Genomic DNA, 22,466 nt, shown 5'->3' with positions numbered 1-22,466 from the left:
CAAACGGGCATGCTAAATCCCAATCCCAAAGCACTGTAAAAATTGGAGCATTTCCTTTAAAGAGGATGCCAGGAAACCAGAAACGTAGTAAAAGTTGGGTAAGGGATACATTACTCACCGTAATCGTATTTCTGATGCTTGTATCTGCTTAGATTCACATGCTGTGCATAGGCCGACATCTAGTGGAAGCTGCAGAGTATTACAGTTTGTTTTTCAAAGTGTCGACACAGGGCGTGCCAGTAATACTATCCCTAGTGTGACGTCCACTGTACCCATGATACCTCACACGTCTATGACCCTCAAATTGTATTTTTTCTGACATGAGGTAGCATGAGGAGTAGCGTGAGTACAGATAATCCAAGCAGATAGATAGATAAGACTACAAGCATCCATGCGCCTTCTCTCAGAGGGGAGGAAGGGTGGGTCGCATCTGAATCTAAGCAGATACAAGCTTCAGAAATACGATTACGGTGAGTAATGTATCCCTTCTGAGGCTTGTGGAATCTGCTTAGATCACGTGCTGTGCATAGTCTAGTGAGCAGTGTTAGAAGAAGGAGGTGGGATGTGAGAAGGGTCATGAGCAAATAAATATCTTAGAACCGCTTGTCCCACATGAGTATCTATCTTGGAATGGGTGTCAATGCAGTAGTGCTGAGTAAAGGTGTGAATAGAGCTCCAAGTAGCTGCTTTGCAAATGCTGTCAAGGGGTACATTTGCGATGAAAGCCAGAGTGGCCCCAATGCCTCTTGTAGAGTGGGCTCTTGGCGTGAAAGGCAAAGTTTTTTCAGAAAGGGAGTAACACAGCTGGATACAGTTAACAATCCACTTAGAGATGGAACCTTTAGAGACGCGATCTCCCTCTTTGCTTGTAGCTACGGAGACAAACAGTTGGTCTGTTTTCCTTAGCGCTCTGGTTTTGTTTACATAGTATAGGACCGCCCTATGCACATCTAGGGTGTGTAGTTTCACCTCAGCCGAGCTTTGAGGGTTTTGGAAGAAAGCTGGAAGCTTGATGGACTGGTTCACGTGGAATTTAGAAATGAACGTAGGTGAGAACCTAGGGTGTGTACGTAAACCCAGTTTATCTTTATGAACCGTAAAGAAAGGATCCTGCACTGACAGAGCCTGAATTTCGCTGACCCTTCTTATAGATGTAATAGCTACTAAGAAGGCCGTCTTATAAGTCAGGTGTTTGAGACTGCTTTTATGCATGGGCTCGAATGGGGGAGCCCATGAGTTTATATAGCACCACAATAAGGTCCCATCCTGGTGGTGGGTTAGAAATCGGAGGGTGAAGTCTCTTTACTCCTTCCATGAAGGCTTTAACCACTGGTACTTTCCACTACGAAACCTTGTTATGGGAGGTGGTGTATGCTGACAGAGCTGTCAGGTGTACCTTTAGTGAATTAAAAACCAACCCTGCGTCCAGCAGGTGGAGCATGTATGTGTATGTGACATTTGTGGAAGGAGTGCAGTCAACTTGGTTGATTTGCTTATTCTGGCACCAGATAACAAATCTTTTCCATTTGTCAAAGTAGCAGTGCCTCGTGTTTGGCTTCCTAGATTCTCTTAGGATGTCCATACATTGCTGCGGTAAATTGAGATGTCCAAACTCTATGACCTCAGGAGCCATGCTGCCAGGTTCATTGAGTTGGGTTGAGGATGCACTTTCTGACCTTGGTGCTGGGACAGTAGGTTGTGCCAGCCTGGGAGTTTGATGGGTTCGCACCCCGCTAGTCTGCATAAGTGTGGGAACCACGGTTGTCTTGCCCACATGGGAGCAACTAGGACGAGCGTCATCGATTCTCTGTTCATCTTGTTCACCACGTTCCTGATTAGAGGAGTTGGTGGAAAAGCGTACGCAAACATCCCTGACCAGTTCATCCACAGGGCGTTCCCCTGGGAGCCTGGCTGGGGTAACCTGGATGCGAATCCTCGGCACTGTCTGTTTTCGCTTGTGGCGAATAGGTCTATAGTGGGGTAACCCCACTGAGAGAAGATATCTTCTACGATTTCTCTGTGTAGACACCATTCGTGTTCCTCTGGGAGGGGATCTCTGCTCAAGGCGTCCGCCAGAGAATTGAGATCCCCTGGAACATGTTGAGATGACAGGAAGATGTTCCATCTGAGTGCCCATATCCAAATTTTCTTGGCAAGCTGGGACAGATTTGGCGAACGAGTCCCCCCTTGCTTGTTCAGGTTAAACATGGCTGTAGTGCTGTCCGTCCGGATCTGTTCTGACTGGTTCAACAGGTAGGGCTCGAACGCTTGGAGCGCTTTGAATACTTCCAGAAGCTCTAGCAGGTTGATATGATTCTTGGCCACCGAGTGAGACCAGAGACCCTGAGCTATGTGGTGGAGATGGTGTGCTCCTGTTCTGATCTTGATGGTCGTGCAGATTAATGTACCTCCGTCCCCAAGTACCGCACAGGCAGAAATGATACACTGCCTGTGCAATCTTTGAGGCCACAGGTGTGTTGAGCCGTCAATCAGGTAGCAGGAACACCGGAAGGACCCCCTGACCACTGTAAGGCAATGGGTGAGGGTTAAAAAGGAGCAGTGCGGATGGTACAGGTAACAATCAGTAGTAACAAGGCTTACCGCAGTACTCTAAACGTGGCGAGGACAGCAGTCTGTTGATGGTAGTAGAAGAGACGTTCTGCACGGCTCGTGGGTGTGTCACACCTGGGTCTGATGAGATGGACCAGCAAGGCAAAGGAAGTCGAAAACAAGTTCCAAGATTCAAGGTTCAAAGGGGTTGATCAAAGGCAGTCCGAGAGAGAGTGTTCCAAGGTCGAGGAGCCGGGGGAAACAAGGCGGGGTTCCAAGAGGCAGAAATCCAAGGAGCAGGCAAGACAAGTCCGTTGAGCAGTCCAAGGTCGCAAGGTCCGTGATCAAAAAAGGTAAACCAGAAGCGCTAAACAATCCTCAAGAGATCAGCTGTGAAGCGCTGCACCCGTGTTGTCAGGATGCTTTTGAACTCGTTAGGCAGTCACGTGATGTGTCCCATGGACATGCGAGGCGTGCCGTGATCACGTGGTCACGAGACGCCGGATGTTCCGGGTTGCTGTGGGAGTCTCCATGGGCGTGGCCAGCCGTGAGTGCGCTTCCATGGCAACTGCCAGCGAAACGAAGGACGGTAGACACCGGGGCTGCAGGCTGGTGTCCTCCCACGCTGGGCGAACTGCCGGTTCCCTCTGTGTGCAGGGACTGCTCTTGCGGGTAGGTGTGGTGCGGGGCGTGTGATCGTGTGATTCCTGGTAGGGCGAGCAACGGGAGACGTGACAGCTCCCCACCCTGACAGGCATGCGTCCGTTGTGACTACCGCCTGTATCTCGGGATCGTAAAAGGGGTTCTCCTTGGACAGATTTTCTCTTGTCCACCGGTGAAGGCTTTGTACACGTGTTGGCGAAACGACCACTAGATCGTCCCACTGACCACTTGCCTGAGACCACTGTTTCGCCAACCATTCTTGCATGGGACGCATGCGCAGGCACGAGTGGGGGACCAGGTAAATACATGACGCCATCAATCCAAGGAAACACATTGCTTTGCGTACCATTATCTGGCAACCGGCCTGATATTGCGGAATTTGCAGAATTATATTCCGAATTCTTTCCTCTGATGGAAAGGCCAACCCCTCTTGTGTGTTTATGACAGCTCCTAGGAACTGTTTGGAGGTGCTTGGGACCAGACTTGACTTTTTCTCGTTTATGGAGAAAACTAATTCGAAGAGGAGGTCGTTCATTCTTTGAATGTTTGTTCTGCAAATTACTGGGGTCTCCCCCGTGATGAGCCAGTCGTCCAGGTAAGGGTACACTGGGATTGCCTCCCTGGGTAGGTGTGCCGCTGCCACCGCCAGTACCTTGGTGAATACCCTTGGAGCCGAGGCTATCCCGAAAGGCGGTACCTTGAACTGGTAGTGCTGACTGTCCACCTTGAAGCGCAAGTATCTTCTGTGTGCTGGGAATATGGAAATATGAAAATAGGCATCTTTCATGTCCAATGTTGCCATGTAATCCCCCTTTTTTAGGAGGGGGATTACCTCTTGGAGAGTAGTCATGCGAAACATTTGGGGCTTGGCATACTTGTTTGCAGGCCGTAAATCCAATACTTGGCGCATTGTCAAATCTTTTTTTGGCACAAGGAAGTAAGTTGAATAAATACCCTTGTTTACCTGGTGTCCCGGGACGAGTTCTATCGCGTCCTTTGCTAGAAGATTGGCAATCTCTTCGAGGAGGATCTTCTGATGGTCTAGTGAGTGTACTTTTTGTCGTGGAGGGTGGTTTCGGGGACGCTCTAACAGTTCTATGCAGTATCCTGCGGACACTGTGGACAGCACCCATCTGTCTGATGTGATCCCTTCCCAAGCTTGGGTAAAGTTGGAAATGCGTCCCCCTACTGGGGATGCGTGAGAAGGGAACCTGAACGGAACGTCACTGTTTTGGGGAAGGCGTGCCGCCGCTTCTACTGGGGCTGCCTCTACCCTTACCACGACCTCTTTTGTTACCCCTGCCATAACCCTGGGTAGACTGCTGGTTGTTGTTGTTCCATGGTGTACCCTGCCCCTGGGAATAGTTGGAGCTCTCTCTGGGAATTTTGGCCGCGTGGGCGACGAAAATTGCCATTCCCCTTTTGATTCGGGGGTTTGTTGGTTAATTGGTCCAAGGATTTAAGAGTCTCATACTCATCCTTGGCATTTTTTAGTCCTCTACCGCCTTGCCGAACAGTAGATCAGGCTCCACCGGTTTGTCTATTAACGATGCTTGGGTCTCGGGTTTCAACCCAGATTGCCTTAACCAAGCATGTCTTTTGATAACAGTGCTCTCTGCTCTCAATCTGCCGGCGTTATCCGCGGCATCAAAGGTTGCTTTTAAGATGCAACTGGACACGGCTCTTCCCTCCGACGCAACCCTTGCCAACTGGCTCTTTAAGGGTTCTGGGGCGGAGTCGATGAGTGCCGCGACTTCTTCCCACTGGTGGCAGTTGTAACTCGCCAGTAGGGTGGTGGAGTTGGCAATCCTTGCCTGGTAGGCGGAAGTAGAGGCTACTTTCCTACCTAAACCAGGAATCTTTTTGCTCTCCTTGTCGGGAGGAGCTTCAGACAATGATAGGGGCGTTCCCGCCCTCTTTCGGGTGTTTGTCACTACCAGGAAGTCCGATTTCAGATGCCCCCTTATGTACAGCGGGTCTGATAGGGCTGCCCTGAATAGTTTTTCGATCCTGGGGTTTACCGCCCTGGTGAGGTTAGGATTTACGTAGGAAGGGTCTATTCTCCTTTGTATAGATTTGAGGATAGGGATGGCCTGGGCAACAGGTCTCCTTTATCCCACTAATTCTTCGGCAAAGTCCCTCTCTTCCTGTGCTCCCTGGGTGTCAATGTGGAAGTGTTCTGCCGCTCTGGAAAAAACTTCATTCAAAAGAGGTTGGTTGTCAACAGGGGAGTTGGTAACCGGGGGCTCTTTGTCTACTGGGGAGTCTACCAGGTAAGTTTCTGGGTCGCCCTCGTCCTCCTGTTGGTCCTCGTCATCCCCATAGTAGCCCGTCCCAGTTTGGTCTCCCAACGTGCCCAAATCTGGATCCTCAATAAAAAGTGGATCCTCATTATATTGAGAGTAGGGCTGTATACAGAAAGGGTCTGAAAACCGACCTTGTGTTGGTGTTTCAACCCAGGGCTTCTTACTTGGGGGTATCGGGTCCCTAGAGCCTGAGGGTGTAGCCCCGTCAGGGGTATAGGAGCGGAAGTGCTCAGGATTCTTGGCATAGAAGTCTGCCAAGGCCTGACATCCTAGACATAACTCTTTATATGTCGTCACTAGACCATTCCTTAGAGCTGGGAATAACTCTTTCCTGGGAGAGTTTCCCTGTTTTATCTTGACTGGACCTATGGCCTTGTGCAGAGGTCTTGTGCAAAATGACAGAAGGCTGAGACTTGTCTGTCTGTTTTTGTGGAGTAGAAGACTGTGATCTGTCTGACTGCTTCTGTGGTGTAGAAGAAGGTTGACAATGCTTCTTTTGTTGTTTTCCCCCCTCTCCGTGGGTAGAAGAATGTTTCCCTGGTGTTTTCGCCCCTTCGGAGCTTTTCGACGTCTGGCGTCGAGGTTCGGGGGTAGTGTCCCTATCTCTAGAGTGTGGAGGTCGGGACTCGGGAACAGCCATCACGCGGTCTGCTTACGCCGACACCATGGAGTGCGGCTTGGGGATAGAGGTCCGCTTCGTCTTCCGACGATCGAACCTCTGTTACCTTAGGGAGTGAGGCACTTTTGGCAACAGTGTATGGCTGCCGGAGTCATGCAGCGATCTAGATCGAGAACGCCCAGAGGACACCGATTCGGTGGACCGTTCTGTGTGCCTCTTTCCGAGAACTCAACGTGCGTATCGGGACTTTGCGTGTTTGGTGGAACTGCTGTGGGTAGCGCTCGTGTCGCTGGGGGTTTTCCCCATAGCTGCCCTGCCAGACAATCTTCCGAGGTCGGGGACTTGCACTTGGCTGTCTCTCGATGCCACATTGCCCTCGCCGTCCGAAAGCATGGCGTCGCTGCCATCGCTGAAGGCGCCCTCCGCTGCCATGGCCTCTTGTTGCCTGGCGTGGTGGGCTCAACATTTGGTCGAAAGGTCCTTAAGGGTTTTCGGTTTAAACCGACTACACTCTCTGCAATTGGCCTCGGAGTGGTCCCTCGGCAAGCAGAGGTTACACGTGGTGTGTCTGTCAACCCAAGGGTACTTGCGGTTGCACTTGGGGCAGAATTGGAAAGGGCTACCCTCCATACGCACCCCTCCAGAGGCCTTCCAAGGCCCGGGCCGAGGCCAGCGGCCTTCCGAGGCACAATTCTGTCGTGCAGCTCTCGACAGTTGTTTTTCTTCTCTGCCGGCGTCGATGACTCAACGTTGGAGTGGAGAAAATGGTGAAATATTACAATATTGAGCAAAATGATGGCTAAGGCCAGGGAACTACGCGGGATGCTTCCGACCAGTATGACGGAAAAAAACAATCTGAGGGTCCTAGACGCGTGAGGGATCATGGGTACAGTGGACGTCACACTAGGGATAGTATTACTGGCACGCCCTGTGTCGACGCCCATTTTCGAACTTCGAAAAACAAACTGTAATACTCTGCAGCTTCCACTACATGTCTGCCTATGCACAGCATGTGATCAAAGCAGATTCCACAAGCCTCAGAAACCTATTTACAATTACTTTTAGGATGTATGTTGTTTTCGTAGTTGCGTCAGCAAGATGCATTCAGCTACAGGCATGTGTGCATGTTGTGTGTTTTAGGTGTTCTGATGAATTTCATATGCTGTATACATTTTTAAAATGAACATTTCATGGACACTGTTTTTCTCTGCTTCCACTGTTCACCTCTTATTCCTATTTTCCTTTCCCTTTCGTCTGCTTTCTCTTTTGCTCTCTCTCTGCTTTCAGCATCTTCTGCAAGCTTGCCGCGCTGGTACGGCACCGTGTTTCTCTCTTTGGTAAGCTTCCTCTTTCATAGTGTGACTGACACATAGGATGCATGGTGCTTTTCACATGTGAAGAAAAACCTTGGAGGGCATACCAACGATCTTAGTAGATTTTCTACCTGCCTTTTGATTGTTCTGGTCTTTCTCTCTGTTTCTGTTTATTTTCTCACCTCCCCGATGATCATTGCAGCTTGTGCTATGACACACAGCAGTCTTTACCTTCTGAGCGGTGCATAGACTGACGGATGATGTGGTTGAAATTACAAGAGCCGTAAAACTCATACTCATATCTAATGTACCTCTTTTACCATCACCATATAGAGAAGAGTTACTTAGGGACATTACAGTCACAGGGGTACACGCCACTCAACACATATTGGAACATTTACATCAGGTTTTTAACCATGACTATTGAAGATCCTTTGCTTAAAGTGTGTGCCCCAGGGCAAGTGTCAGGAACAGGCTTTAAAAATAATGTCAGAGGTCTTTCCATCATTAATCTCTGTCTCTGATTATTATTCACTGCATTTGCCCAAGAAGGAATCTTTGTCCAAATCATGCGTGGACCTGACCATTCTATTCATTTGGTTTGATCATGCACACATACCTTGGCATTAAGGTCATAGACCTTGACCAGCACCCAAGGACCTTGACATGTAAATATCCGTTCTGACTATGCAAGTAACTCTGCATCTCGGTTTTAGGCCCTGGTTCATGCTAGTAATCTGTCATGAATGGCAAATATATGGCCACATATTAATTACTAGGTTTGTCATTTGGTGTTTTGTTTTCAGCTTCATTCTTCCCATGGTATTCTCCAAAGGGCTCCGGGTTCATGCCAGGGCCCCGCTTAGAAGCGTCTTTGTGCCCATAGAACTAAGCAGGGATTCTCCTTATAGTTTAAGTTTGGCTAAAACGAGACACAACTAGCTACCTTCTGGCTCTGCAAATAGCGAATCAGCACCTTTCGCTCAGGGTCAGAATGCGTGAATAGGAGCATGGTTATTCAGCGTGTTCCATCAAGATTATCCTGTAGGCAGGAGACAAGAGGAGTGCACAGGCAGGCCTGGCATCACATTAACTACAATAGTTAAGTGTGTTCATGGGGAATGTAATTAGGGTTAACAGGAGCAACACATAGGCTAATGTTGGAAATATTATTGTGAAACTGATGGTATTGTCAGCTGAGTATAGTTAAAGGTAGTGTGAGAAGAAGGGAGGTCAGAACGGTGTGGAATAAAAAGGTTGGGTGTGATCTTAGAGGGCCATGTCATGGTGAGTTTGGCACTAGTCAGGCCGCTGAAGAATTTCTCTCTGTCTTCCCCAGGAACCGATGCTGGCTCTGTTGTGAACTGCCTTCATATTTTGTCTCGTTCTCTGGATGCCAGGTAAGAGCGTGATTAAAAAGGTACTCCAAGCGTTGTCAAATATCCAAGTAGAGGGGGACATGTGCTGGGGTTTTCGCGTCAAAGACATGGTCCATCAAAACGGAGGTCACTGACCTGCCGATTCATCCATTTATCGGTCAGTTGCTGTCTTTCCTTCATTCACATGGCCCATTCATTCATCCATCCGTTTCAATGCATTATTGTTAGTGTATCCATCTATTCATCAATCCTTCTCTCCATATTTCTATCCATCTATCATACAATCTGTTCCCTATCCCATCATTCTTCTGACACTTTTTCTGTCCACCTAGCAGCCCAAGAATTTACTATTCATCATCTGTTCATTCATGCAATGGCCCACTGACTGTGAGGATAGCTCAGGGGCAACATGTTTGTCTTGGAAGCAAGACAATGCATAGCATCACAGGTTTGAATCCTAGAGTTGCACTTAGAAACTGGTCTCCGGTATTAAGCGTGTTATAAAAGAACAATGATCAATTATCATTTATCCCTCTGGTCATTCATAAATTCATATAGCAAAGTTCTGTCAGCATGTCCATTCATCTGTCCAGCAATTATTTCATCCACCCATTCCCACTCACCTGTCAATCTGACTCAGTTCACACATTAAACCTTAAAGCAGTGGGTCAGTCTATTTATCAGGACATCCATCCAAACTATCAATCCACCTCTCGACCAACATAATGTTCACTTGTCCTTTGATCTTCTGATAAAGTCACACATGTGTTCATCTAACTTTGTTTCATGCAGCACTCTGATTTTCCAAACATCTACCCATACACAATTCTGCTGATTTCTAGCATCCTCCTTTTTCCTATTTTCAGCAAAAAGATTGTTTGGCCCCCAAAAAAAATGAAGCCTTTCCATAGATCGACCTATTACATAGATCTACCTATTACATAGATCAACCTATTAGTGAGACAGAGGGAGAGAGAGAGAGAAATGGAGTGAGATAAAGAAAGGAAAAACAAAGAGAAACAAAGACAGATATAGTGGGATATCCATCAAAAGGCAGACCCTCTGCTGTGAGTTTACCTACAGAGAGGTGCATCATTCCCTCTAGGGAGGAGCCTGAAACTTCTCTGGCCTTTGTCTGAAGGTATGTCTGGCTGGAACCCCCAGGTGATTGACAGGTCCATAGGACCGAATGAATGGGTTCCTGCATAAAAGGTGAGACTTTTGGGACGGAATGAAAGTCGACCACTGGAACTGAAACTCTGAAGATGAAATCTAACAGAGACGCTTGCAGCACCTCCAGTAACCGGGGAAGTACTGTTGCTGTCCTGACCTTGTTTTTGCATCGACAAGAAAGCTCCGACAAGGATGACTTCCGCCTCTGGGCTGGTGGGCAGAACCAGCCTCAAGACAATCTTCAGTTTTATTTTTTTTATTTAATTTTTTACATTTATAAAGCATACAAAGCAGCCCTCTGGCATCATGGTGCAGTTACAGGCAAGGCTTACTTAGTTACAAGCGAATGAATAACAGCCTGTCTGCGGTTCGTGGTTACAGGGAACCTAATAACAGACAGGTAGCACTTAACGTAAGATGTTACAAAGGATGGGAGGGCTCTAAGGTTCTGAGGGTTACAGGAGAACCGGTTACCATTAATACCAACATGCATATACAGGTATGGGAGGGAGAGCCTATGCGAGAGGTGTATCCCAGTTGAAGAGCCTCATTTTGAGGGCTATGCGGAAGGACAGCTGTGAGGTCTCCTTCCTTAGGGACGTTGGGAGGGCATTCCATTGTCTTGGAGCTATGAAGGGGAAGCTGGTGCCGCCCGCTTTGGCCTGTTTGAAGGTGGGGATGTTCAATTGGTTGTAATAGTGTGACCATCTCGCCTGGATGAGCTGGCTCTGACTACTTTCTCAGAGAGATAAGAGGGGGCTGTGAAGGAGAGGCATTTGTGGGTAATGGCCAGGGGCTTAAATATGATGCATTCTTTGACTGGGTGCCAGTGTGTAGCTCGCCTATCGTTGGAGATGTGCTCCCTCTTGGGTATATTTAGGGCAGCTCATAGTGCATTATTTTGAATAATCTGTAGTCTGTTTAGATATTTTGCAGAGTTCCCAGCAAAGAGAACGTTGCAATAGTCGAGTTTGGCATCTACGTTGGCTCTGGCTATAGATAGGTAGTTCTGGGTGGAAAGGTAAGGTTTGACTGCTTTGGTCAGTTTCGTGGTAAGTGAGGCCGAAGAAGCAATGGTGCTAACGTGGCGTGTCATGGAGAGAGTGGCATCAAGGTACACCCCCAAGGTCTTTACTGAGGGTGAGACTGTGATTTGTGTGTTGTCTATGGTGCAGGAGCTGTATTGTTTGTTAAGTTTATTAAGGGTTTGCTTTGGACCAACTAGGAGGATTTTGGTTTTGTCTCCGTTTAGGCAGAGTCCGTTGGCTGTCATCCAAGTTTGAATGGTGGCATAGATATTGTGAAGTGTTTTAGAATCAATTTAGTAAGAGTCAAAGAGTGGGGTGAGAATCTGCGTTTCGTCAGCATAATTTGTGTAAGCTATTTCGAGAGCGTCCAGTTTGTCGAAGACAGGTTTAGTAAATATATTGTACAAGGTGGGTGAGGTACAGGAGCCCTGTGGAACTCCCCAGTGAATGGTCGTAGGTGCTGCGCAGGCCTGTTCGGAGAAGAACATCATGGCTCTCCCTTTGAGGAAGGAAGTGATCCAGGTAGTGATCCAGGTAGTGGCTTTGGGAGATTGAGCCATCCACTGACGTCCTGCAACCTTTCAGGGCTGCAGAATTCCAATACCCCGGGTACCTCGACCATCTTGGAGTGCATCATCTTGCCATTGACAAATCTTGCTGGAACTTCAGTGGCGTTCATGTGGATCTCCAGAAGCACCAATATTCTCTCCATAGTCCCCTCACCAGAGTGTAGGACAGAGTATAGGAGAAGATTCCAACCAGCAGTGACCGTTCGCTCCCTGTGCTGATAAAAAAGCACCAAAAACACAACCTGATGCGGGAGTAAGTAGAATTCTTTTCTGGCGAGTCCCTCTCTCGAACTACTGCTGCAGGAGCCCATCCAGGGTCCCCCCTTTCGTCATCGTGACCAAGGACTAGGAGACCGGGTTTCCAGTTGTGCATCCAGAAGGCGTCCAGTTACATCATCATCTTCACTCTCCAGGTCCTGTGGGGCTCTTGGTAAACTTAGCTTGGGTCAATTGCATCGCTCCTTTGTTTTTTGAGTGTTGTTTATACTGTTTGGGTGTTCACCCAAATCCAGTAGCTCAGGCCTAACAGTGTGTGCCCCTACAGGAATGCTTCTCCAAAGCTCCCGTGTCTTTTCAAATAACAACTAACTTGATACATACCTATACCAATAAGATTTTCATCAGCATCAGAACTGTTACATTCATCTTGACTTTGGCATTACTGGTTCCCCTAGAGTAAATCTTCCATTCCTACTGGCTTTGGCATTGACATTGCTTGTTTCCCTCCAAAACCTGAACTGAAGAACTCTATTCTAGTTAGGGAAAGACTGCTTAAACCTCACAAAGAATTGCTACACTATTGCTTACCTGTTATTCTTGATTCTTTATATTCTTGACTTACTTTTGACAGTAATTCTGAGTTAATTCAAATAAGTGCTTTTACTTGCCTGACTGAAGTCACTGTTAGAAAAGTGCAATATAATGTACTCACCTGCTTTATTTCTTTGTATTATCGTGATGCATGTTTGATGTTATTATTTGATACAGGATTTCTTGAATTTCTAATTGCCTTGTGTATGCATACATAAATAAAAGAAATTTATGAAAACACTCTGAAACACTTGTGTACGAGCACAATAAAAAATAAAATATCAATATCAATATATAACTATAAATGTGTAAGTGTTTCTTTGAATCTGTGTATGTTCTGATCTCTGTGTACTGATTTATAGCTCTCATTTGATTCCTCCTCCTGAGATAAGCCTGGCTGATCTGCAAATCTACCAACCTTGGTTAGTAGAGGCCTATATTTGAAGTTGGGTCCCTGAAACCAAGGGATAAGTCTTGTGGAGTCCAAACCCAATTGGACTTTAGAAAAACCTACTTAACAAGGAGGATGTCTAATAAGTGACACATTTCGTACCCCCTTAGATGAAAGTCTGTCTTCTCAAGTGGAGCTCTGTGCACCATTCTGGACCTTTTGAACTTCAACTTTTTGTCTTGATACAGAGATTCAAGAGGGTCACTCAAGACACCTATTCTATCAGTATTGCGGGACAGATGATTGGCTCTCACGCTGGACCTGCAAGTTGATTAAAAGCACAGTTTGAGTTCCTTTGCTTTGCCACAAAGAGATAGTCATTCCAGTTCTCTACTTTTCATTCAGTATCAGGAGCTGCTGTGAAGTTTGAGCTCTGACCCCTGGATTTCACTAAGGTTATGACGGTGCTGACATCTTTCTTAAAACAGCAGGTGGTGACAAGAAAGGGAAGGCCACCCACTCTTTGTTTAGATAATGCGGTCAGACGACATGCTTTAACTCTCAAGCAGGACTAGTAAGCTGACACAGAGGGACAATTAGTCCACACACGTAACTTTAGAAAATACACACACTGGTATACTGAAAAATATATATTTTTATAAAGTCATACTTATAAAATATTCAGTTCTAATAAGTACTTTAGGTTGTAACACACAGTTTTAAAAAAGGTACCAAGAATATTGTAAAATCATTAATGCCTAACCCTAACGTCTATATGTGGGCGCTCTATTAGAGGTTACCACCCAACTTAAAATAACAGGGGGATGGAGAATCAGAGAACTATCAAACCCAACAAACAAGTAAGTTAGGATCCTATTGGCCTGCAAAATAATGTACAGTGTTCTAAAGACACAATCCAACCCTAGTATACTAGTATATGTGTAAGGCCCTAGGCCTGGTGGTCAGCACCTAACAGATATGGCAGGGTATGGGATAAAAAGTGAAAAACACAATTTAGCCAACAGGATAAATATGTTTAAAATCCATAAGACCTGTAACAATAATTCACAGATCTCAGGACATCTATTAAAATGAATGCACCAACACATATATTAATACACTGAAGAGGAAGACTCAAACGTGGCCCTTGTTACACCCATCCCTTTCTCAGCCCGGTGACAGAGAAACAAGAGAAGTACATCGCTTCTGGACCCTTCATTCCCATCACGGATGCATTGCAGGTGTGAGAAGCGCTGTTCACTCAGACAACCGTACAGACCATACCCGGATGATAGTTATGAAGAGATACAGCTGCCATCGACTGACATCATGGTATAGATATGTTACACATGAAGTACATAGACATCCATGCATGAAGTTACGCAGACATTTAGCTTTATTGCTGTTAGACACAAAGAATAAGCGTATGACTGACATAGACATACACATGAACTGCTTGATGATCCTTAACCGCAACTAACATGGTCAGCCATGCGAATAAAGATGGAAGCCATTGGTACATTGGAGTGAATGGGAAAAGCAGGACAAACTCAAGAACACAGAGAAAGGCTGACAGGTTTATCCTGCTGAAGCATGCAGACCAGGCTTCCAGCGCAGACACCGTGCACAGTGTCGCCAAGGACACTGAGAGAAGGAAGGTTTTGAGTTAACAGAAGATATAGGATACCTGCAGGGAACACAAGCCATACATCCTCATAATTGCAAGCAATAGAACTCAATTTCGTAGTCCATAAATATGTGATCTGAACCTACAAGACAGAGCCATTTCATTTAAGCCACACTGAGAAGGCAGTTCCCATCAAACCAAAGGCAGTAGGATACAAAATGAATGCAGGTTCAACGCCGAATACTCTATCTCAAGGCCTCCAAGATTGGAGATGGTAACTTATTGGAAACATGCAACACCTTCGGGGCCGTTCCCACTACCTTGAATGGTTACACTTGTCCTGGTAACTGTCTAAAACTCCAAGGCTGAGAAGACCCTTTCTGTCCAATCCCCAACGACCTTCCAAGCTAAGTTTACACTATGTTGCATTGGCCAATCGCTTCACGCTAGCCTGTATCTTTATATTGGCAACACATAGAGGTGTTCTCAGGAGGAGGCATCAGATATGGCTTGCACAATAACCGTAATAACGCCCTATAGAATGTGTATATAGTTCACCTCACTAACCAATCCCTTCCCCTGTTAGGTTTTTGTGATGTCATGGGTTCAGAAAACTAGACGACAGGAGGCTGGAGAGCTTGAGCGCTTGGAGAATGTTGCATTGTTCATGCCACAATCCCTGTTAGTGAATTGGTAATAAATACAGTGAACTTTGTCCTATGGCTGGGTCTTCCGTTCTTGGGGCAGGGGATTTCTAGGGCCCAGTTCCTCTTGCATGTAAACAGGGATACTGCTAATATTTCCTTTGCCACTATTACAACATCATACTACTGTTGAGTAGGAAACAATTCATAACCATAGCCAATACCTTACAAGAAGTAATGAAACGTTTTAGTCTCTATTGCCTTCATGATGTATTTTAAGGATAAATATGCACCTTGTCCCCAGAATTATTCACAGTAAAAGTAAAAAGTATATTTGCCATTATAGAAATGCAGGGTATGACTATAAAATAAATATAGAATCAATGTAACGATAACATGTAGTTTCTCACTCCAGGAATATGTATTTGTTATGTATGTATATATGTATTGATATGTATGTACCGCACTGTTATGTTTTTTATACCCTGTATGCAACCCAAGCTTAAGTAACCTCGTACCTGCTGCGCCCGGCTACCCCTGGGTTTTGTGCGCATTATCAAATAATAAACGTAAACATAAACATAATGATAAGTGCTACAAATATAAAACCTGGTACAGAGCTCCCTGGACCCCTTGGGTTCACACTTCCACAGGAATGGCTGGGAGAAGTGAAAGAGTCATTACAGGTGCAGGTGTTGTGATGGGCAACCCCAGGGAAGGCGCGTGGAGAAACCAAGGAAGTGTCCGAGAGGGTGAAAAATTGACTTGAGCCAAAGAGGAAGCAGTAGTACAAGGGCAGGACCCCCATTAGGATTATATGGGAGTCACCACCAAAGGATTCCTACCACATAACTAAGGGACACCTCAGGGTGAGTAGCTTCACATTGTTATTTTTGGTGAAAACTGCTCCAGAAGCACAAAACAACCCAGTGGGTAAACAGATCTTTTTCACTGGTGCTTTTTTAAGGATTTGATTACAAAGGCATTGAACGATGGGCCAACAGCAATCCCAGCAACCCAAAAAAGAAGAAAAGGCTCTTCCCAGGACCTGGGAACTTAAGCATGCATTAGAAATTCTGACAAGGAGGATTCCAGGTAGATGTAGAAAATGGCTCCCAGCAGCTTGATGAAAAAAAGGAACACAGCAGTACTGTAGCAAATGGTCCCAGTACGGGGACAACAGCAGAAGGCCTCCCCCACCGGACGTTCAGAGCTGAAACCAGACCCCTCTAGACACCAGCAGCGACCCACAGCTAAGAGGATGGCACTGGTGGTAAACTGCGGGATGTAACAGTAAACAATCCAGAAAACGGTTGGAGGGCTAGACCCAACAGATGTGAGGACTCAGCAGGAGTCTGCAGGAAGTCTGGATTGGACCTCCACTGGCAACCGACCCAAACCAGGATATTCCCAAAACACTGCACTTAGCAAGTAGTACCACGCGAGGGCCTAAGAAAATGGCAAAAATGTCAGGATACACAGGGAAAACTTTTCAGCAGGTCGGCAGGTATGCCACCTCCAAGTTACAGGAACAAGATGCAAGCAGGGGCTGGACAAAGCCTGGATAAATATGCACAAAGGGGCTGGCCAAAGGCCAGAGGCCAGCAAATCAATCACTAAGAGGGGCAAGGGCAAAGGGTCAGGAGACCATACTGGTTGGTCAGTAGGACTGCCACTTAGCATTAACTACCCCACAGGAAGTGAGATGGATAGTCCAGAGACCTATTCTGGCCTTAACCATTTAGGCCTAATATGGAGCCTGGCTTCGTAGGCAGAAAATCTCATGGTCACCTAGACAAAGGAAAGCCCTGAAACTCAAAATGGCATAGAGGAGGATTAAAAAATACTATTAGTACCTCAATGGCTACCAAAAAGGTACATTGGGCTACCAATGCAGTGAAATAGTTTTTACCCCTGGTGAAGCCTAAACTAAAGTATAGCTGGTACCAACCCAATCCCTGAAACCTGTGTGAGGTGATAAAATCACCCGGTGGCACAGATTCGGAGTCTGAGAGGCACCCCTGCTACAGGGCTCCTTAGGGGTGACCCAATACCATATTCCTTTTGTTTGATGTAATGGGATGTAATCGCAGGAGGACCTCAGGAGACATCTATATGGCCACCAGAAATAAGTCAATGAATCAAAAAAGACAGAGGCAAAAATCAAAAGAATGAAGAGCCCAAAAAGTGAACCTAGAATCTTATGTCTTTCTCTGACAATTCAGTTCATATGGCTCATTCAGGACACCAACCTGGGGAGAGCCTTTCCTTTTCAAGTGATGATTCAGGATATTCAATAAGCCTAGCCTCAGATCTGCAGCTCTTTGCAGGGTGCTCCCCATTCAAAGGATCTTCGGTCTAGTGGCATCTTGCACCCAATAGCACCATTTGGAAGAAAGCATATAAGAAAAACACAATGGAATCTTGTGAGTCATTGGTCACAAGACATCCAGTATTAGCCAGTTTTGGTCACTTTCGGAATCGGTCAGATCAGATGTTTGGTGGTGGATGAAGTAGAGCAATCTGATTGCATTTGTTAACTTCTTTCTCCCGTACTTCCTGCTGCCTATTTCTACAGATGTGCCTCTGACAGGGTGTGGCATCACCTCATGGGGCCTACAAGTTCATGATCTGTAGCCGCCCCAGGACCAGGCACTCAACATAAATTTTCTGCAGCTCTATACAATTTCCAGGCCTTGATTCCCTTTCTCCCCTTGGTTGAGGGGTGCAGAGTATTGATTTTGATGGAACAACACTGCTGCACTGTTTTCATTGAAAAATCAGAGAAAACCAGGTTCCCTCATATTTGCTGTCTGGTGATAGAAATATGCAACTGGTGAATTTGTTACTGTATTTTCCCAGGCTCTTTTCATCTAGTGGGGGAGTTCAGTGTGCCAGCGGACATTGGCAGCAGGAAGAGTCAAGCCCCTCACTAGGGGTAACCATCTCCCACAGTCCTTCAGCACTCTACTGCCAACCTACTCTGCAAGAAGTGCTGCCGATGATTGTCATGGAGAGGCCAGGGTCTTGACTCTCTGGGAGATCATGTTGCAGGTGAAGATCAGTTCCTGTACAAGTTCCCTCCTCTTCTTCTTCTCCAGCATGGGGTCTGGCATGGATTCACATGCTCATGAATATTCCCCGTCGTCAGGCTGGGAATCCTCGGTAAAGAAAAAATCAGTATCAGTTTTGTTTCTGAACTGTCTTTCTTGTAGTAACCAATCACTGGTCTCTGGGTCATACTGCCCCCAGCCAACGACTGCCCTCTTCCTAAGCTCCTCCCCTGGCAGCCATCCTCAGATTTTTATCACACGTTCAAGTTTTGGGAGTCATTGTGCTCTAGCTCTCGAGCTTTTCCGTGCTTTTTTCAAGGAGATTTTCTTATTTTTCGGTTAAATCGAGCCTCAAGCTACACCGTTCTACTTCTGATCAATGGGGACCCGTTTCGGAATTTTCTACGCCCCTCAAGGGTGACGTTTTCGTCGGAGGATTCCAGAAGATCTGAGGCCTACCATGGACATGGCCCAGGACAAGGGAAGCTCGACGCCCGGATCCAAGCTGTTCAGGAACTGCCCTGGATGCGGGTTACAGAATGTTTTCAAGGAGGACGAGCATTTGAGATGTCTCTACTGCCTTCATGAGGACAAGACGCACGTGGAGAAGGACTGTGCGTTCTGCAAGAACCTATCGGAACGGACCATGAGGGATCGTTGTACCCGCCTCGCCAGCTGGCTGGAGAAGGGCCCAGCAGGTGAGAAGAAGAAAAGGTCAGAGCGGTCTTCTAAGTCCTGGAGGGCACCCCCGCGACGGGGGCCCAACAGAAGGCTAAGCACCGCGAGTCCACGGGCACCGGGAGCGCCGAACGGTCGGGCTCTTCGGCTGCCAGGTAGGGCGCGCCTTCCCTGGCACCATCAACCACGAGCCAACGCTCTGGTTCGGGGAAGAGGAAATCCGAGAACCCGTGTAAGCTTCTGGAGAGGCCCCAGTCGATCTGATCTCGAAGGATTCAGCCGAGGGGGAGCGAGGCGGTGACCCTCCCCCCAAGGTGAAGGCCTCAAGCGCGCCCAAGGTGGTGAAGGCCTTGATTCACCCGGCTAAGGCCTCTATCGAGGGAGTCGCGGCGACCCTGGCGAAGCCTGTGGAGGCTACACCAGTGGAGGTGACCTCAGGGCCCAGAGTTTCCCTGCCACCGCAGAGGGAATTCTCTTTCCAGCCCATCGACAAGACCCCCGTGAAGACACCGGTGGAAAAAGAGGGGGGGGCGGTGGCCATTACGGACACAGTTTCAGCCTCTGAGGAGGAGCTGGTGGAAACCGTGAAGAACCTCAACGAGAGGTTTGAGAAGGTACGATCCCACGGGAGGGATTCCGAAGAGGTGGTCAAAAAAAACGACAGTGGTGCTGACGAGGCCCCAGTGGAGGAGCAGCCTTCCCTCCCGTTGCAGCCATTGCCCGAGCCTCAGGACAACTCGGCGGCCATTTTGATGGCAATCCAAACCTTATGCACAGAGATAAGGATGAGATTACCACAAACCCCGGCGGACGATCCAGAACCGGGCCCGTCCAGAAGCCCTCCGAACAAGTGGAGGAGAGTTCATCCCTCCCTGCCCTTCATGCCCACACGATCTGTGGAGCACTCATCCCCCTCACCGGACCCCAGGGATGACACGGCAACGGATACGACGACGGGGACGGATGACGACGGTGGTGACGACGGGACAGACCTTCCATCACCACTCCCTCAGGCTTCCCCGCCCGACGAAATTGGCTCCTTTCATGCCATGATCGCCAGGGCATCCGAGCTCTTCCAGCTCTGCCCCGAGGAACAGAAGAAGGAGGGTTTCCTCTACCAACGGCGAGAGGCCAAGAGAAAGACGGTCCTCACGGTACAATTTCTCGACGATATCTGGGATGAGGGACTTGCGATCCTGAAGAACCCGTCCACGACGCCTGTCAAGAGGGACAGGTACGAGAAGAAGTACCGGGTCTCGACGCCGCCGCTTTGTGCCTCAAGGCTCAACCTATGCCGGATTTGGTCGTCTCAGTGGCGACCAAGAAGAAGGCGGCGGGGGCGACAGCCTCAACCTCTACTTCCCCACCTAACGGCGAGGGTAAGAAATTGGACGCCATGGGGCGACGGGTCATCTCGTCGGCGGCGACGACAATTAAGGCGGCCAGCGCCTTAGCGATTGTGGCCTGTTATGACAGAGAGCTATGGTACAAGATAGCCCCCCTACTGGACTTCCTACCAGAGGACAAGAGGGCAGAGGCCCTGGAGATTCTGCAGGAAGGTGAGGTGGCGTCGGACCACGCCATAACGGTGGCAACGGACATTGTTTCGGTTTCGCCAGTTAGTCAATGGTGTTTGCCTTCGACGACGTGGCTGGCTCAAGGCGTCAGACTTCCATCAGGACGTGCAGACCAGGGTTTTGGACATGCCGTTCGACGGCAACAAACTGTTTGGGAAAACGGTAGATGAGTCGCTGCAGGCCATCAAGGCCGACAAAGAGATGGCCCGAGCCCTGGGAGTCCTTCAGCAACGATGGCCCTTTTGGAGCGCCGGAGGCAGACAGGGGGCCTCCAAGGGATCAGGCGGTGGCTCCTCTACGTACCGCCAGGCGGCCCGCTCCTCATCCCAGGAGGCTTACAGAGGTCGCGGCAAGCAAGGAGGATCTCGGCGTCGTCGCCAAGGAGGCCAAGGCGGCAAGGCCGCCTCCAAGCAAGATTGAACTGGCCGTAGTGTCGGACCCCCACCAAAGCACTCCGGTGGGAGGCCGGCTGGCGAAGTTCGTCAGCGTGTGGGAGTCCATTTCCACCGACCGTTGGGTGCTGGATGCCCTGGCCCACGGGCACACTCTCGAATTCCAAAAGAAGTGTCCCCGCATTCCTCCCGTGGCCAGGAAGGAAAATCACATCCCTCAACTGCTGTTGGAGGTAAAGGCGATGCTCAAGAAAGGTGCCATCGAGCTCGTCCCAAGAGGCTCCGGGGCTCTGGAGTATACTCAAGATACTTCCTCGTCAGAAAGAAGACAGGCAGTTGGCACCCCATCCTGGACCTACGTCGGTTGAACAAATACATCAAGGCACAGAAGTTCAGGATGGTCACTCTCCAGCACGTGCTGGGACAGCTGGAGGAGGGCGACTTCCTATCGTCGTTGAACTTGGAGGATGCTTACTTCCACATCCCCATCCTAAAAGGACACCGAAAGTTCCTCAGATTCGTAGTCCAAGGACGCCACTACCAATTCAGAGCTCTGCCATTCGGATTGAAGTCGGCACCCAGGGTGTTCACCAAGTGCCTAGCACCAGTGGCGGCGCAGCTGCGCCTGCAGGGGATCCACGTCTACCCCGTACCTGGATGACTGGCTCATCCGTGCAAGGACAAGAGAACTTGCCGTCGAGCACACGGCGGAGACCGCCTGCTTACTCACTGAGCTGAGTTTCTCCATCAACTACCCGAAATCCCATTTGGTTCCGTCGCAGGTGGCACTATTTCTGGGAGCGAAGCTCGATACAGTGGAACTATTGGCGTCTCCATCGGAGGAAAGGACGAAGGCCATCTTAGGCAAGGTGCAGCGCCTGCTAGCCACGGATGTGGTCAGGGTGAGATCCATCAAGTCCCTCCTGGGTATGATGTCCTCAAGCATCTATCTAGTGAACCTGTGCAGGCTACGGATGCGTCCTCTACAGGAGTTCCTCGACGCCCGCTGGATGCAAGCGGTAGGCAGCTTCGAACACAAGACCCCGCTCAACGAGGTTTTCTGTCTGGCGATTCAGACCCTGGCACACCAGGAGACGGTGACGACGGACGCCTCTCTGGAGGGATGGGGTGCAAACACTGGAGATCTCCACGCAAGAGGCCTTTGGCTCCCGGAAGAGAGGTCTCTCCACATCAACATCTTGGAGCTCCGCGTTGTGTTCTGGGCTCTAAAGTCGTTCCTCCCGTCCCTCAGGGGCAGGGTCGTGAGGATCTTCATCGACAACACCACCATGATGTTCTACATCCAGAAGCAGGGAGGCACCAGATCCCCAGCCCTATCCAAGGAGGCCCAGGATCTGTGGCACTGGGCTGTCGCCCAGGGGATGTTTCTGGTTCCCTTCCATCTGGCAGGAATAAAAAACACCATCGCCGACTCACTCAGCAGGGAGCTGCGCTCGTGCCATGAGTGGGAACTACGCCAGGATCAAGTGGATCAGCTCTTCCAACGATGGGGCAAACCCCAGATCGACCTGTTCGCGACAGCGACAAACTCCAAGTGCCAGAGGTTCGCCAGCAGGTTCCCCCAGCCAAGGAGCATGGGCGATGCTTTCTCGTTCCCCTGGGACGGCCTGTTCCTGTATGCGTTTCCTCCGTTGCCGCTGCTGAGGTCCCAGTGCAGGTTGATCCTTGTCGCA

The 22,466-nt window shown here is 48.6% G+C and overlaps 1 protein-coding gene across 8 annotated transcripts in view; it reads left to right on the top strand.

Moving 5' to 3' along the window:
* RYR1 (ryanodine receptor 1) overlaps positions 1-22,466 on the top strand; it is a 946,449-nt gene that overhangs the window by 495,856 nt on the left and 428,127 nt on the right. For all 8 annotated transcript variants that reach the window (XM_069644325.1, XM_069644324.1, XM_069644319.1 and 5 more), the window contains 2 exons: positions 7,426-7,475; positions 8,791-8,851. In XM_069644325.1, the coding sequence (XP_069500426.1) occupies positions 7,426-7,475; positions 8,791-8,851 (111 nt within the window). The remainder of the gene's footprint in view (positions 1-7,425; positions 7,476-8,790; positions 8,852-22,466) is intronic.

The sequence above is a fragment of the Ambystoma mexicanum genome, chromosome 2p, assembly GCF_040938575.1.
Source record: "Ambystoma mexicanum isolate Mex_15411 chromosome 2p, UKY_AmexF1_1, whole genome shotgun sequence".
NCBI classification, from domain to species: domain Eukaryota; kingdom Metazoa; phylum Chordata; class Amphibia; order Caudata; family Ambystomatidae; genus Ambystoma; species Ambystoma mexicanum.
This window is presented reverse-complemented; position numbering and strand designations above follow the sequence as displayed.